Raw genomic sequence first — 18165 nt, 5'->3', positions numbered from 1 at the left:
CTCTATCCCTCAGCCCGTGGACAACCCATGGGGCAACCCCCCACTGCCGCCTGCATGGACTCAGAGTTCTTGCTAAATTACTAAGGACAGCATCACACCTCTGCTGTCGGACCTCCAACTTAACCACATCCTCCATTTGGCCAACGACCCGGATGCACTGGCTGACATCTACCTAAATACTCTAGCAACAGCTGTAGACATTGTTGCCCCACTTGCTATCTGCATAGCCAAAGCTCTGACCCACATCAATTCATGGTTCTCTAGTGATCTTCAAGAACTGAGAGCCATGACGCGCCAGGCAGAAACAACCTAGAAAAGATCCCCTTTTGAAGCCCACAAAGCCCTATTTAAATCGGATTACAAGACATACAATTCAGCCATCATTCATGCTAAACCTCATACAAGCACAGAATTTCCAATGCTAACCCCAACTAACCAGAATCCCCCGCCCCCCCTCCCCCAGGCATCACTAAAGACAAAACCTGGTGTGCAAACATCCAACAGGCGCTCCTCAACAAATTCACCTTCCTATAGGAGAAAATCCTTGTTAAGCAATCTCTAATCACCACCCCCCTGCCTCCCTGCCCCCTAGCTACCACACCCCAACCTCCCACCACATTCCAGTTTCACCAAGTATTGGAAACAAAGGTGGCTGCCATCTTCAAGAACCTCAAGCCCTCAAAATGCAAAGGGAACACATGCCCAGCCCCCATCATTAAGGACTATGCTCAGGCCCTCACCCCATTTATCAACAGTTTGATCAATGCCTGGGTTCTCCCTTTGTTAAACCTATGCTAGATCCAGCAATCACTAGTTACTACAGCCCCATCACCACAGTCCTCTTCCTGCGAAAAATCTTAGATAGAGCTGTCTACACCCAAATCCAACATTTTCTGGAGATCAACCGCATCCTAGGTCTACACCAATCAGGATTCCGACCAGGTCACGGAAAAGAATCAGCCCTATTAGACCTCAAAAATAACTTGATGAAATTAAGGATGAAGGCAAGCCCGCCCTCCTCCTCCTATTAGACCTATCGGCCACCTTCGACCTACTGGACCACAAAACGCTCTTCCATCAACTCACTTCAGCTACCAACATCTCTCCTGAAGCCACATCCCGGATCAACTCCTTCCTGGTTGGCAGATCTATCTGAGTTTTCTCTAATGTTGAATGTGCCCCACCATCCCCCATACCTTGCGGGGTGAGTCAAGGATCATGTGTGTCCTCGACACTATACAACATTTTCACCAAGCCCCTTTGCGACCCCCTGGACTCCCTCTGTATTTCCTATACAAACTATGCTGATGACACTCAAATTCTCCTACCACTCACAGGCAACCACACCAAGGACTCTCACACCTTAAACAGAATCGACCTTACAATCCAAGCCTGGATGACTGCCAACAGCCTCTGTCTCAATGATGAGAAGACAGAAATCTTACTAGTTGGGCCCTCATCAGTAAGCAAAAATCTTGACCCCCAATATACCAAGTTCAGCATTGACAGATTGCAAATACCTGTCTCAATTTCAGTGAAAACCCTAGGAGTGTACCTCGACTCTACACTTTCCCTGAGATGACAGGTCAACGCTATCGCAAAATCAGCAGCCTGCACAACAAAGCTGATTACTGCAGTGAGAACATTCCTTACCCCAAATAGCTGCCTCACAATTGCCAGAGAAATTATAGGGGCCAGATTACATTACTGCAATGCCCCCTTCGCAGGGACCTCAGCACACAACATCAACAAGCTCCAAGTGATACAAAACAATGCCATAAGTGCAGCTCTTAACATCCCCCAAAAGAGAGCACATAACTGAGGCTAGAAGGAACATCCATTGGCTGCCAGTCAAGGAAAGAATTATTTAAAACTCTAACACCCACAAATGCATATCCAACTCTGCCCCACCTTCCCTTGTACAAAGATTCCGAATAGCCCAATCCATCAGACCCGTCAGAAAGGCTTACACCCACAGATTGATCTCACCCAAACATAAAAGGGTAAAGAGTGGAGGTGCAAGTTTCCCACATGTGGCAGCTAACCATTGGAACGCCCTTCTGTCTCACTTACGAGAAAAACCCTCCTACTGGACCTTCAGAAAGGCTCTGAAAATCTGGCTATTCGCTTAGCACCTGGACTTTAACTGGCTGCCACCCTAGCCATAAGTACCTGACTTTCTACCACTTTTAGTGTAATTGGTTGTAAAAGCACCATGATGCCCAAGGGTTTTGTGCGCTTTATAAATGTAAAAACAAATAAATAAATAACCATTCTGGGTCAGGTCTAAAATTATATTTCAAATTTCATGCAGTTTCATTGAGTGGCGTCAAAGTTATAAGTCACCCAAAAACTGCTTTTCTCTGACCCTGTAATGCAGAAATATGCATGGATGTCCCCGAAAATGAGATGTTCACAGACATCAGAAAAGAAATAATGCCCGATTTTGGGCTTTTTATGGCCATATCCCATTCTTATCACCCCTCACCTTCCCAGAGATAGTTTCATTAGTTTGACGAGTGCAATGTTGCGTTTTTTAATATGTTTTTAATGCTATGTCCGCCGACTACGGCGCTGTTCGCGAATCCAACTTGGCATCCATTTCAAAGGTTTTGATGCACCTCACGTTTTTAATTGACCAATCAGCAAGCACGTATGATGTCTGCGAACATCACGCTGCTCTCTGTGTGGTCCAGAGGCATCCGCAGACTCTGAATCAGGCAATGAGTCCACGGACCGGAACAGATATCACACATTTCTTTTAACCTACTTCATGGCCATTTTAAAAGGCATTACTGGAGGGATTTACTACAAATTTACAAGAGCACGCTTTCGGTACCAAGCCAACGCTCCTGCCGCAAATTTGGTACAAATCAGTCCAGCGGTTTGGGCTTTAGGCATGGGCAAACTTTTTTTTTCTATTGCGTCTATGTGGATTTCCAAAAATGTTTAGACCCCTCACCCCTATAACTTTGCCCCTCCTTGACGAAACCACACCAAACTTGGCAAAATCATTCTGAAGTGCCATATACATCTTTTGCAAAGTTCAGTGAGGATTCATACGGTGGGGGGGAGTTATAAGCTGCCCAAAAAGTATAATGCTCACCTGATATCCACGGGGACCCCAATCAGCCTGACTGGACCACTTGCGATCTCAAACCCCTCCCTTGGACTCTGTTCGGCTGAGGATCAGGCCCTGTAATATATATATAGGGATATTTTGCTCACAGACACATTCATAGTCTTTTGACTGCTAGGTATTCTATTCAAGCATGTGAATCTATGAAAGATCCAATGCTGGAGAAGTCTTTGTACCTTACCTGTAACTGTAGTACTCCAACATTGGTATCTTTCATATTTTCAAATGCGCCGCACTCCTCCCCTGGGGAGTGGAGTCTCTGTATTCATTCAGTCATCACCTGTCAGCCTACACAGTCCAAAAATCTGAAGATGGCTGCCTGGAGTGGGGCTTAAGCCCTGCCACCTGATTGGTCTAAAAGGACCAAAGCGGGTGGAGGGACTACACAGGTAAGGGCTACACAGGCCCTATGGGGCTTGATGTGTAGCATTTTCCTTTAGAAAAAAAGTTTAAGTATACAATTATTTAATTTACTGACGATTCCCAGTCTGACAACAGGGAATATTCATGTGAATCTGTGAAAGATACCAATGCTGGAGAAATACAGTTATAGGTAAGTAACAAAGACTTACCTTACCATTGATTATACGATTTTAGGAATCATTTGGAGGACCTGCAAACTACAGATGCCAGCATAGTTGGCACTTGTCCACCTGAAGAAACTCACCCAAAATATAGTTAATATAATCAGTGCAGTGGCTATCTGAAGTTGAAAGGGTATTACAAATTACAATGTTATCTATTTCAGAAGGCATTTGTTAACCAAATTTACATTTACATCCCCAGGATTCTAATTCTATTTTCCCTGCTGTCACTGTAGAAGGGCGGTCACACCCAAGGTGTGGTAGTTAATCAGCAACATTTTGATTGTGGAAATCTAGATGTTTTCTACACTCATGAAAATCTAGGAAATGTTTCCACCCATAAAGTGCTCATGAAAAACAAAGTTATCTACAGCAGGGGTTATGTCCATTCTAAAGGCAAACTCTGAGCTAGAATTGTATGAAAGGGTGGAACTCTTGAGAAGGTAGAGCCAGCACTAAGGATCCCCAGCTTTCCCAGCCACTGATTGCTGTGAATATTACTAGAACAGTGTTGCTAAATCCCTTATTTTACATTAGGACACTTTGTGTCCAGATGTGGTGTTCAGAGAGGGCAAATTGTGTGAAACATTTCAACTGCTAAATGAGGAAATGGTTAATAAGCAGGTACTGGAGAACCGGGAGTGGATATCTTCCTCAATCTTGTACAGGCATGCTGCAATTCCAGAGAATTAGCTTGAATTAATGGTGTCACCTTGTTTAAAATAATGATTATAAGGATGAGATGGAAGGTACTGGATTTGAGGGGCCGTACATATCATTTGATAGAGTACGGCTCTGGGAAGATGCATACAAAATTCAGGCCCCAATCATATTGAACTCGGAAAATTGCTGCTTAACCACTATTTATCAAGACTGGGATACGCTATTAGGAAGCAGCCTTGAGCTACTATGTAACTTCTAATTATATTAATGCAGCTCTAAAAAGTACACATTTTAATTGAGATTATTTGTGAATCAGACACTGCGATACATGCAGCTAAATGCTTAAGGGGGGTATTCTATTTATAGAAGATATGAAGGTACTGCAAATTAATGGTGTTAATTGTGTGCTCAATTGTGCATTGTGTATTTTTGGACCTCCCGTGCATGCCTTCAATGACTTCTTTGCATACCATTCCCATGTGTGACTTCCCTACCTCTTGGATCTCACATGACTCTTGTGTCTTCTATGACTTCCATGCCCCCATGCTTCCATGCCAGAATTCCATTTTAAGACAACCATTCTATTAGGGCTTTCAGTGCCCTTTTGTGCCTTCTATGTTACGGTTACCATGTTAATATTACATTTGTTTTATATGGTTCCACTATTCCGGTAATCCATTTTCAGAGCACTTGGTAAGTGATGTTACTTTTTACCGCCATGATTACCTACAATGTGGTAATTAATTTATCGACCAAGGTGAATTGGGTGGCTCAAGCAGGGTGAAGGGTTGGGTAAACTTGACAGGGGTATTGAACTCATGATGTACAGCATCGTCCTGTTCACAATGCGAGCCTGTTGCACTTGAGACATTCTCTCAGCTGTTCCATGACTTTAATGTCTCCTATACCTTCCATACCGTGTATCTCTTTAATCCCTTTAAAGCTGCAAATACCTCTCATGCCATGTAGGACTACCATACCTCCATGACTATGCATTCCATTCCCTTTATGTCTTCCATGCTTTATTTGGCCAATCATCCAGTTTTATGCATTCCATGTCGTTTGAAACTTTTGATTCCTTTGAAAACTATAGCCTTTTATGCCATTGACAATGTTTTATGTCTGGTTGGCTAGCTTATCTTGGTGCTTACCTCTGACATGAGCTAAGCCTGCACTTTACTCATTCGACTCTCAGCAGGGATGTCTCCGAGGTAGATAACTTGAGTGCTAATTACATTGGTGACAATAACAGCTATTACAGTGCTTGGTGGGAGGGCATGGGAATGAAGCACTTTATAAGAAGATACTGCTATACTATTTACGCCTCATATGCCTTTTATGTATCCTGTATCTTCTATGCCTCCAGGGACTTGCATTTTCCCCAAGGTTTTGTTGGCTCCCATGCTCTTTTATACCATCCATTCCCCTAAATGCAAACTTCTTAATGTCTTTTCTAAGCTCTCCATGCTTTTAATGTATCATTATCACAATTTATTGATTCCATGCCTGGTAATGAGGCTTGTATGCCCTTCTATTTCCTTCATGCCCTAAAGTACATTGATGCCTTGTCATCTGTTCCGTATCTTTTGAGGCTCTTGATGCTTTCAAAGCATCCTATATCCAATAATGCCTTCCATTCCTCTAATGTATGTCATACCTCCAGTGCCTTCCACGTCTATTATTTCTAAAGCCCTTTATTGCCTGCAATGTATTTTAATGCACCCCTTATACTTTTCAGGCATATCAACTAATTGTTATGCTTTCTAGGACTCTTATGACACACTTTTATGCCTTAAAAGACAAAGAAATTAGGAAAATGGAAGCTAAATCAAATTGAGAGGCGCAGGAACTGTGAGACGTGTTCTTCGCATGTGTTGTATTTTCTTCAACAACAATGAGAAAGGTGCGCCTGTGAAATACAAAGATTTCAGGTAAGAAACAACACCCGAGAAATGATGCCGATTTCCCCACAAACATTGAGTCAACATTTGATTTCAAGAGGGCTGAAATGCTCTAAGGACTGGGCACTGATCAACTTCAAATTAACAGCAAGATATGCAGAAAGCCCCTTTTCTAAATAAAACTTTCTACATTCGTCTGGAAGATGTTGCCATGTATTTTCAAATGGAACATAGCTTTCTATTACACATGAAGAAAATAACTTCTCATCAGAATCCTAACATTATTGTTGTGAAGGTAAACATGTGAAAGATAAACGATAATGTACAACTCACTCCGACCATGTGGTTTAAGACAAATATATATAAATAGTGTATTTCCTTTTCCAAAAGTAGTCAGATTACCAAGGTGGTTTACGATAAATATATGATAAAAAGAATCACTGTGATACAGCTGAATGGAAATACATATATTTTAAATGTATCAAATGTTCAAAATTACATGATGGAAATTATACAGGGAATACATTACTGTTTAATCTGCATGGCCGGATAGCAATTCTAAATTTGGCTATTGCCAATGGTTGTATTTGCTGGTTCTCCAGTGAGTCTGATATAAAATAAACTTTGATTCAACCTACATGAGAACACACTGCCGATGGGGGAAGGTCAAAGACCCCAGAGGATTATAGATTCTCCATATGGAGAGCCAGGCCCTCTTATCCAGCCATCAAAGAAACACATTAAGTTCCATACGACAAAATGATCATGTGTTCAGGGCTCAGCAAGAAAGCCTATGTATACTATACATCTTTGTATTCCAGTAAAGCCACATCATAGTCCTCCAGCTGATAAAGATCTAAGATGGTCTTGATATGACCAGTTCATCAAGAATAAAGTAGATTATTTAAATCAGCATTTAAAATTGATTTTGCTTTTAACTTTCAAATGCAGAGGTTTAGAATCACAAGAACAACTGTTCTGAAACTGCAAGAGTCCCCCCTACAAAATACGACCAAACATGATATATTAATATTTATTAATAAGTGATAAATTGTATACATATCAATATCTTTGTCAAATGCAATCTCACAAACTCATGTCAGATGTCCCAGAACTCAGAACGATGAGGGGAACCTAGGAATCCATATGTTATTGATGTGTCATATTGCTACATGGAGATATGGAAGAACATATTATTGAGTCCAAATTGTTTAGAGTACACCCCTGTGCCATGCAAACATACTTCTGACCTATAAAAATAAGGGGTGTATTTTCTGATAGTGTCAACCAGTTAAGTAAGTCAATGGAAATAATTCACCAATCAGAAATGTGTGATGTCACAGGACATAGTGTGGGAGAGCCCCACATGATGTGGAGAAGCACTCTGGGATTTTGAAGGCTACAGATGTGGAAATCGCTTTCTGACTGGATGAGGCCTGAGCTTGGATAATATCTGGAGATAAGTGAGACGATGGTCTTTATCCAAGAGGACGCCTGAAGCAGATTTTACCTGAGGCAGGTCTGTTTTCCTAGTAGTGGATTAAAAAGAGACCAGAGCGTCCTTCAGAAACCCAGGCAAGCTAGCTCATCCAGATTGGTCAAAAGTGCAGCAAGGCCATAACAATGGCAGATGAGTGTTACCCATATGATACAGAACAGTAACAGTATACAATATGTTGGAATATGAAGCACCCACTGAAAAAATGATTGTGTACAAATGAAAAAGAAAGTGTAATAATGGCTGCATGGTTTGAGAGTATGGAAAAAAAAAACACGCTGCAAGATGTCAATATTTTCTCACTATTTACATTTTGATTTTTAGACATTATGGAATGCACAGGCTAAAATAAAAGACATAAGTACATGAAATGAGACATGCATGTTCCTTTAAAAGGGGTGTGGAAATGCATGCACTTGACTATTAAAAATGTAATCATTCAAATATTATTCTATAATGTCATTGTACTGTTCATAGCATATAAATAACTATAGAACAATTGATATTGTGTATATTTCCTTTCATTCCTGTCTGACTCTTATTTCTATGTGGTTAGTGTGTGCATTGCAAATATCTCACATCCACCACATACCACTTAATTTCCCTTTTATCCCTTCCATTCTGTTTCCCATGCAGAAGCAGGCATATGTGATGTTCATTTCACAGGAGTGGACTGTACCTGCTCCAGGCCTCCTGTGTCCCCCACAGGATTCAGGTGATTAATCATGAAGCTGAGGGGGTCCGCGGATGTGTCACGAGCAAAGAGGATTCCGAAGAAGCTGGGCAGGGCCTGACCGTTCATCATGGTTTCATGGGCTTCCATTACAAGGTACAGAAGGAGGAACTTGACAGCTTCGTATAGTTTGTACTCTTTGTCCTCATCAGAGAAAAGGGTCCTGCACAGCTCATCTCTTTCCACCTGGTCTTTGGTGCTATTAATTTCACTCCACTAATGCAAAGGAAAACAAAAATTAGCAAATAATTTAATGTCAGAGACCGAATTATCCGAAACATTACAGTAAAAAGTTTAGAAGTTGATCATGTCAAGTCATCTTCTTCATGGAAACTTTTGGAAATGGCCATTGTTTTAACTGTTTCAAATGTCGACTAGCTGCCCTTGTTTTTACCCTTATACCAAAACAATTTTATTCTAGTTTTCAGCCCTTCACCTGAATTGGCTGCCCTTTTTTCAGCCCTTCACCTGAGGAATGGTTGCCCCATGGTCTACCCTAACACTTAAGCTTTGGTTGTTCTTTCTTTATCCTTATACCAGAGGAATGCCTTTGCATATGTTCACCATTACGCATGATAAATGGAAGGCCTTGCTTTCATACATACACCCGAAGAACCCCTATCCGATATTTACCCTCACAAGTACCAACTCTGAAAGAGCAATTTCAATCATATGATTATTTGAGGACTTACATTGATCAGTGCTCCCTATATGCATTTGCTGTTTTAAAAATTACATTTATTAACAATACAATTCAGCATTTTCAGCTTGTTTGCTTTTAGAATGTGCATGTGGTTACCATAAATATAATGAGAAACATGCATGAGCCAATATTTGAAACTATTTTCAGGGTGGTGAAGTGTAGTGGGATGACTCTGTATTGGAAAACACTTACATATCCTTACAAAACGGAATGTGAAGAGGAGGAGGGAATTTACCAGGTTGATCAATTAGGACAAATTACAACTCAAGAGGGGGAATACATTCTAGTGGAAGTGTTAAGTTGCACCTATTGACCAAGTCCAGTCCCCAAAAGAGAAGGCACTTCCTGCAGAAGAATCAGTATTGACAAAACCAACACATACTTCATTACTGTTAAGAAAGAAGACCATTTGAAAGATTTATAATAATGTTATAGATATTATTGAGAATAACCTCACTGTGGATGACTGTGAGAAAGGAAGATTTCCCAGTGCTTATTTGAAGATTTCACATGCTTATTAGGTCTAAAAAGTGTTTAATACTCTGGATGATTGTGGTGCATAAGCATCAGCCAGGGTGTTGTTCAAACATCTTTCTGTGGTCTCTTGATGCACCATGTGCATGATCCCATAATTGTGTGACATGAGGGGCTCAAAAGACATTTGAAATGCTAAGAAATTTTACGACTTCACGCCACGTTTACCTGGGAAGCTCCATGTACACATTTAAGAGGCTGCTTAACGAATGGCACATTTTGACCTAGTTCTCCATCTCATAGAGCCCCATTAGCCAAACACAAGTTTACTGGTTGTTGGTCTGACCTCCAAATAATTTTCATGGGACCTGTACAGCCTTTAACCTTGAGGAAAGAAACAAATGCCCACAGTTACTTACCTCATGACAAAATGGATGGAACGCCAGCCAGCCCCAAACTGCAAGCAAAAACAGCAGTATTTTCCCACTTTGAATTGCATCAGCAGACCGAATACATATGTGGGAGTGAATTTACAATTGATGTCATGACCAAGATGTGAGCAATATTGGGAGTGAAAAGAGCACCACATATAATACTGTCCAGCTTCAATTGGAAGGATGTGTTGATATACCCAAAGCAAAGTGAATGCCTTGAGAAATGTTCTGAAGGAAGCAGCGCCAAGGTGGGAAATGCACCTATAACTAGTGCTAATGGCCTTGCATTCTACTCCCTCCTCTTCTACCAAACGTTTAACTTTTGTGCTGATTATTGGGTAAGTGTCCTAGTCCAACACCTACTGTACCAAACCCATATACCCATTAAGAAATTGAGAAACCCCCTGCAACAGGCATTTTCATTTGTTGCACGAAATTGGAAAGATCTGCCACGAGTACCAAAGCATATTATGCTAGGAAGACCACTGCAAAAGGAATATCATGTAGGTGAAAATATGTATATGTTTCACTTCAAGAGGAATACAGCCAAAGAAAGCACATGTTTGCTCCAAGGCCCTTATTGGATCCTGAACAGGATTTCACATGCAGTTTATCGAGTGAAAGAAGGGAATAAAGAGCAAGAACTGTTTGTCCACATTAAGCAAATCAAATAATGTCACCAATGTACTGTGGTAAAGCCGATGGCCGAGCCTGCTGCTCCAGATAATGTGACAGATCAGAGAAAGAGTAGGGTTATTCCCCAGAATGAGCTAAACATGTAAACACATAATTTTAATGGAAAGGTGTTTAAGAATTAAAGGAATGTATGAACTAACTATAGAATATTTGGTTCTATGTGATTTTACTGAATGAAAAAATAGAGAATGAAATGTAAACGAAACATAAATAATGAAACAATATCTGTTTTTTTGGGGTTGGGGGGTCCCCCCAATTCCTCGTTTACCCATGTTTAATACCCCACCCGAAGCCCTCCCCACCAGATTGAACTCCTTACCCCACCCACACATATTTAGTTTTTTTTAATTTGTTATATTTTTATTTTTTATTCGCTATAATTTCATTCTCTATTTTGTATTCAGTATAATAACTGGATACCGAATATTTCCTTAGGGGTCCAACCATGGTGATTGCAAGAAAAAGAGACAGGCATTTCCATGACTCGATATTTAACATATATGACAATATTTAATATGTTTATTTGGGTACCACAGATATTCTACTACAAATTTCATTTTAAAGCATGACCGCCTCAAGGAAAATTGAAGCACAACAGGATACTCAAGAGATGTAAAGTAGGGAATCAGAAAGCAAAGACATAAATGAGATATCTGAGAGGGTGACAGGGGGCCTTGACACCCGTGATGGAGGGGATCATCTGACCCTTTGTAAACGCATACTCCACACCACCAGTGTCTCCAAAATTGCCTATTGCCATATCCTATTGTACATCTGGGAAGAATCCCAGAACAAGCAGCCACTGGGAGAAGAGTCATGGGCCTCATCACGAGTTGGGTGGTAGCCCTTAAATGCAGCAGTAACGCTATTACCACTGTATTTAAGGGTCTGCACAATCACGAGTCTGGCAGCCCTAAGCTGGGGGTAAATGTGCCAATTTAACGCCTATTTTCGGGCACAATTAGCGCATTACCTCCCAACTCTTGGTCCGGCGCTAATAGCATACGCATAGCATATGCGCCACATTGCATAGGTGCCCTCGACTGCACCCACGTGGAGTTGGTGGTCCCACATGCCATGGAGGTGGCATATCGCTACCGCAAGCAATACCACTGCATCAACGTGCAGATGGTATGCACCGCCAGAAAGGTCCTCAGACATTGCTGTGCCCGATTTCCAGGATCAACTCATGACTCTTTGGGTCTGCGGAACTCCACACTACCACGCCATATGGAGCAACATGCTGGACGACGTGCCTGGCTGCTTGGTGAGTTGCCTGACTGGGCCATGGCAGTGCATCTGGGTTGTGAGGTGGGTGGCTGCATACCCCACCTGGTTGGGAAGGGGGGGAGATGCATACTCCAACTGGGTGGAAATGTTGACGCCAGTGCACGATGTGCACCTCACCGAACACTGTGCCCCAAAGCAAGTGAAACGGCACATGACTACCAAATCCCACAGTGATGAAGTAAGGCTGACACCCAAAACTACATGACTAACAGGTAACCAGGCCACATCCCACAACACATGCACCGTAGTGCAGGATGCCCACACCGTAAGGGCATCCTGCACTATGCATTGCATATGCACTATGTCGCTGCCTCCAGCATTTCACCACACAGGACAGTCATCCCTGGGAGTGCATTGAAGTGAGCCTAACAGGGATACCACAGCGTGTCACTGGTTCCGCACACCCATAGGAGTGCTGCAAGTCACCATGCTACTGATCAGTGCAGAATGACGAATGTGCCACTGACTACAGCCAACACTCCCTAATACCAAATCTCACAGAACACAACACATCAATGATTGCAGTACAACACTGCTGCATGCATATACGATGCACGTGCAACAAGCTGTGAGTGCACACCATAACCTATCTTGAAGATGCTACTCCCTCCATCATTCAATTGCACAGGACACATAGCGGGGCCAGAAATGGGATCAATGCACCCACGGACATGTGTGTATGGGCAGAAATCACCTGCTGCCATGTAAGACCAGTACAGTGGTCCGCCATGAATGTACGAACACTTACCTTCATTCCCCTCTCATGCAGGGGATGGTGGGTATGCCTTGAAGCCGTGGCTCATGACCCCTGTCCGAAACCCACAGAACAGGCACGAGGAGGACTACAATCGTTCCCATTCCCGTACACGTGTGGTGATTGAGCACACCTTTGGCCTGTTGAAGGCACGATTTCGTTGCCTGAGCAGGTCGGGTGGGGGACTCATCTACAGCCATGAGAAGGTGGCCAAGATCACCATGGCATGTGTAATGCTGCACAATATGTGCATCCATCGGAACGTATCCCGGCCCCCTGACATGGAACTGCTACCACCAGATGATGAAGAAGGGGAGGAGGAGGAAGAAGTGGCAGGACAGCATCACGGTGCTGATGCACAGGAGGGACGTGCCGTGCGGCTATCATTGATTGGACAATATTTCTGACACACAAGTCAGCAGAGGGTGTGAGGATGTCTGGACATTGGGCACTGGGTGTGGGGATACATGTACACTATGCACTGTGCAATATTATATGACACATGCACAATGCTGAATGTCCACTCTGTTTTTTTTAGATGAACAACTAGTGTATTTAAAGTGAAGATTTCAACGTGATAAACAAACCCTCCACCACCCTCACCCCCGTCCCACCACAACTCCCAAACACACCCTCACCCCCTCCCACCACAACAACCCCACACTAGTCCCATAGGGTCCACATAGCCCACATGTGGATGGCAGTATTGTCAATGTGCGCTCCCAGAGCCAGGGGGAGGCATGTCCTGGCGGCGCATCGTACGGAGGGACCGACGGAGCGGGCTGGTCTGGGTTGAGTTGCTAGTTGAGGGGGTGTCCTCATGCTGGGGCTGTTGTGCAGGATGTGCAGCCTCCAGAGCATCTGCTATCCGGCCAAGGACCTCACAGAGCCGGTTGGTGCTGTCCGTTATGACCTGGCCCAGTGCCCTCAGTTCATCCCGCCACTCCTCCCTGGCCTGCCGATTGTCCTGCATGAAGTCAGTGATCAGGCCCGTGAGCTGCTCAGCCCGCTGTGCATCAATGGCTAGTGTTGTGGCCCTGCTGGGGATCGGGCTCACATGTGTTTCCGGCGCTTCCGCAAGGGAACTGGCCACAGGACTGGCATGTTCCTGTGTTGCTCCTTGCACAGATAGCTCAGCTGTGTCGGTCTCACCCGAGTCACTATAGGAGACCTGGCGGTTGGTTTGGGCATCAGGGGTGTGGACGACTTCAAATTTGTCCTCCTTAGTCGCTCCACAGATGGAAATGGGGCTGTCGGCAACATCGAGGGGGGCCGTGGCTGCCACCTCCCCAGCCGCACTCGACTCCTCAGACCGCGGCATAGGGCATGTGTCTGCCGCCAGTGCAGGCTAGGGTGGGGGTGGTGCACCCTCCACGGGCCTTGCCCAGTGCCCTCAGTTCATCCCGCCACTCCTCCCTGGCCTGCCGATTGTCCTGCATGAAGTCAGTGATCAGGTGGTGTGCCTCCAGGTGTTCTCTTCCTCGCAGGGGGACGGCGGCCCCTGCCTTGGCACCTGGAGGTGCTGGGCCGGTTGCTTTCCTGCTCCTCGCTGTCATGCTCACTGCCTGTGGGGGTGGAACAGAGGGACGGCATGAGTGATGATTCAAGAGCCAGCATTTGGACATGGCTACAATAGCACATTCAGATATTTGTGGGTTATCAGCATTTGGGTGGGGAACGGCACATTATTCAATATTAGGGTGGTAAATGCATGCATATGTCTGTGTCACTCATGTTGGCCGGGTACTGTGCTGGCTCACATGCACACTGTTTACATCAACTGCCCTGTGTGCCTCACGGAATGGGCCACTTTGTGTGGTATGTGTCATATAGGTTACGGCCTCGCACCTGGCACTAGCCTGGGTCTCACTTGCTTCGGCATGATTTAAAAGGGGGGGTGTGTGGCCGACCATGCCGTGACTCCTTGGCCAGACCTTAGCAGTGACTTTCATAACATTGGCGTTGGCAGTATTGACTTTGGACACTCACTGCCATCAGCGGATGACGTTGCCCCGCACTCCATTTCTCCAACTCCTTCGATGGCTTCGGGGCCTTTCATGGCCGCACATGTCTCCTCCCACGGCATTAGTTTCATGGGCAAACCTGGGCCTCCTCCTGTCTCCAAGGCCTGGCTTCTATTAGCATAGAGGATGCTCTGCACCCTCAACCGCAGGTCGTCCCACCTTTTTCTGCAATCCTTTGTGGTGCGGGGGGTGTTGCCCACGGCGCTCACCTTCTGCGCCACTAGAGCCCAGATGTCTTTTTTTTATCACTGCCACCCTCCGCATGTCATTGCTGAAAACAGTGTCAGCATGTGCGTGGAGGGTATCCACCAGCATTTGTAGTTCGTCAGGGCTGAACCGCTCCTTTCGGAGGCGGACAGCTCCCTTTTTTGGCGCTTTGGGCATTCCTCGTTGATATTGGTATCTTTCCGGTATGTCGAAAGTGTGCCAGGGGTCCTGTCTGGTGAGGATGGCAATGGATTGTGTTTTTAAAGATGGCTGCCGTGCTCCTTCCAGTTCCTGTGCGATGACACTGTTTCCGGTTTCCGCATTTTAACGGTGACCGTAAATAACGGTGACCGCTATTTACGGTCACCGCTAACGCCGGGTTACTCTAAGGCGGTAGTGTTCGCTACGGTGCGGTTCATGCCGGTAGGGGTTTTTTCAGCCTTTTTTGCAGCATGCTGCTACGTTCATTACCGGCATGGTGCAAAGCTCGTGCCCGCAAACTCGTAATAGTGCGCCTTTAGCGGTCTATTGCCAGCTCGGACACGCTATTTGCGCCATGCCAGTAATGGGCGGAATTTACCTCCAATCTCGGAATGAGGGCCAATATGTCCTAAAGTATCAAAACCATGATGAACTGGTTTGCTGCAGGGAGATGATGATACCGCAGATATATCAAAGTTTAAAAAAGGGTGATCTTAATAAAATGAAATGAATGTCCTTTCTAACTTCATTGGTATGATGCCACCAAGGCTTCTGTTCTTAAAGAGAAGACTGTAAAGCCTTACTTAGCCCTAACATTCTTTAGTCTTCACATGTTTTTGATTGCCTTCCATGAACGTGGAAACTGCTCATATTGCTCTGGAAATCAACTCCTGTGTTCCCCAGAACCGTGTGATGTCAGCACCTTATGTCAGTAGGTAGCCCATTGGCGTCTTTAAAGTGGTGGTGGTATGTGCGAAAGTGAAAAAAGAAATGTGTATCAGCTGTTCAGTGCTCATCAACCGCAATGCCTGAATTCCTCTATATTAATGTAATCAATTCTCTATGCACCCCTGCTTGCTGCACCACCCAGTTTTTGACCCTTGCTTGGCTTTTGGAATCTGCTCTTGGATCATTTTGTGTATCTGTTGTGACCAGGCAGATTGCTGACCCTCAGACCACTTGTAGGACTGTCTTTTTGATTCTCCTTTTTGAGACTTGAGGATTGAATGAGCAAGGCCTTCTTTGATGCCATCTGTTCTCTGCCTTTCGTTGTGCTTAGGGATCTCTCTTCCTCCTTACTTGCCCTTTTACTAAACTCTGCTTTGATCCCAGCCTCATGTATACCCCTGTTGAACTTTCGTAACTTTGACTTTGGTTTATTATTGACATCTGTTTCTGGATTGGAGAGCCAAGAATTATAGCCCTCGAAATTCGTCCATGTGCATAATGAGCAAATTCCTTGCAGTTTTTACTTTTTTGTTTTAACTCCTGGTAGTCAACGCTTGTTGGGGCAGGATACTCAGACCTATGGACTCAGGTACCTTTGGGGACAAAGTACCCCATTAGGTTTCAGTTTCCAATCCCTCTCTCTATGGCTTTGAACAATGCACAAGGGGAGGGCATAGGAAGTTAATTTGGGATATCCCCCTTGTTCATTATTCACCTGTTGTATTCTCTTTCCTTACAGCCTGCGAGCCGTGCAGTATTACTCCAGCCTTTTTGCCCGTGTGGCCTGCGCATTGATTCTAGAATACCTAATACTTTGGGATGCCCAGTCTGGAGGAAGGTCTTGCAATCTCTGTGGGGTCTATTGCTTGGTATATCACAGACATCAAAAGGCTGACACACATCTACATTCCATGATGGGAACTGTGATGGCAGTCTCAAAAATACTATGCCAATATTACGCATGAAAACATTCTCAGACTGGAGACTTCCTTATGCCCACCCATCCAAATTATGATGCCAGTCCACTAGGGACATTGTTTTCTATGTTGTCCTAAGAAAATTACATTACCATTCTTAACAAACCTATTCTAGTGCCACAGCAAGAAACATCATGCTGACAACTACATTTCCCCCAAAACTTTATGATTTCAGTTTTACCAAAGATATACCCCCTACCAAGACATAATTCAATTGCAATGTGTTTTACGGAGCAATTCTGGGATGAAATTTGTAAACAGTTGGCACAATTTCATGATGGTAATACATTAACAACATCACCATGTCTGTTTTGCCCCAGTTAAGCACAATGTCAAGGTGACATCTGCTATATCCCAGAACTTGCCCATTCCCTCATAAAATACCACGTGACCCAACCACTTTCTCTAATACTGGCCTCTGCCGTGATCCACTGGCAATGATGCACTTCATGTTAACCCTTCTAGAGCTACCCTATTACTCAGGACATGCCCCAGGTCACTTTCATTGCCCCTATACCCCATGCCACATCCCACAATGTCCTGATTTGAACCAAGTCACTGATTGTCTCAGACATGTTACTTTACCCCTTGACTTGCTTTGTTACTCCCATTGCCCAAATAACTGCCCCATGTAACCTATCATTACCCCCTGGTTTCCCCATGTCAAGCCCACTGCTCCATAAATGACCCCATTGCTCCATGTCATTCTCACTGCCCCTACACCTGCCACCCGTAACATCAGACTACCACTTGATTTTCCCCAGGACACTTTAATTGCTCCGACAAATGCCTAATTGTCCCCAATTTGGCCCATGCCACTCATTGCTCCAGAGCTGATCATGTAACCCCTGAACTGAATGGGTCCACTTAAATCGATCCAGAAATGCCCCATGGCAAATCACACTGTGCCCTGATTTGCTACATGTTGTAGATAAAGGGACACTTCACATCAAACAGCCGCTAACATTAGTGGATAGAGCCTGTCTGATTACAATGCCCAGCGTGTTCCAGAAAATACATTACTTTTGGTTTTGTAGTGTTGAGGAGCAGCTGAATACCTCTGCAGGAAGTCCCGTCCCCATTCTTCCTATGTGTTGGAAGCCGGAAATTGCGACAAGGTATCCATTGAGAAGACCCTATATGATGTATCCCCGTAGA

General features: G+C 44.3%; 1 protein-coding gene across 4 annotated transcripts in view; it reads right to left on the bottom strand.

Annotated features, from left to right (window-relative positions):
* OTULINL (OTU deubiquitinase with linear linkage specificity like) overlaps nucleotides 1–18165 on the bottom strand; it is a 652262-nt gene that overhangs the window by 44519 nt on the left and 589578 nt on the right. For all 4 annotated transcript variants that reach the window (XM_069620439.1, XM_069620440.1, XM_069620437.1 and 1 more), the window contains one exon: nucleotides 8465–8734. In XM_069620439.1, coding sequence (XP_069476540.1) covers nucleotides 8465–8734 — 270 coding nt within the window. The remainder of the gene's footprint in view (nucleotides 1–8464; nucleotides 8735–18165) is intronic.

Source organism: Ambystoma mexicanum, chromosome 5q (genome assembly GCF_040938575.1).
Source record: "Ambystoma mexicanum isolate Mex_15411 chromosome 5q, UKY_AmexF1_1, whole genome shotgun sequence".
In the NCBI taxonomy this organism is placed as follows: domain Eukaryota; kingdom Metazoa; phylum Chordata; class Amphibia; order Caudata; family Ambystomatidae; genus Ambystoma; species Ambystoma mexicanum.
Note: the sequence above shows the minus strand (reverse complement) of the source record. Positions and strands in the feature narration are given on the sequence as shown.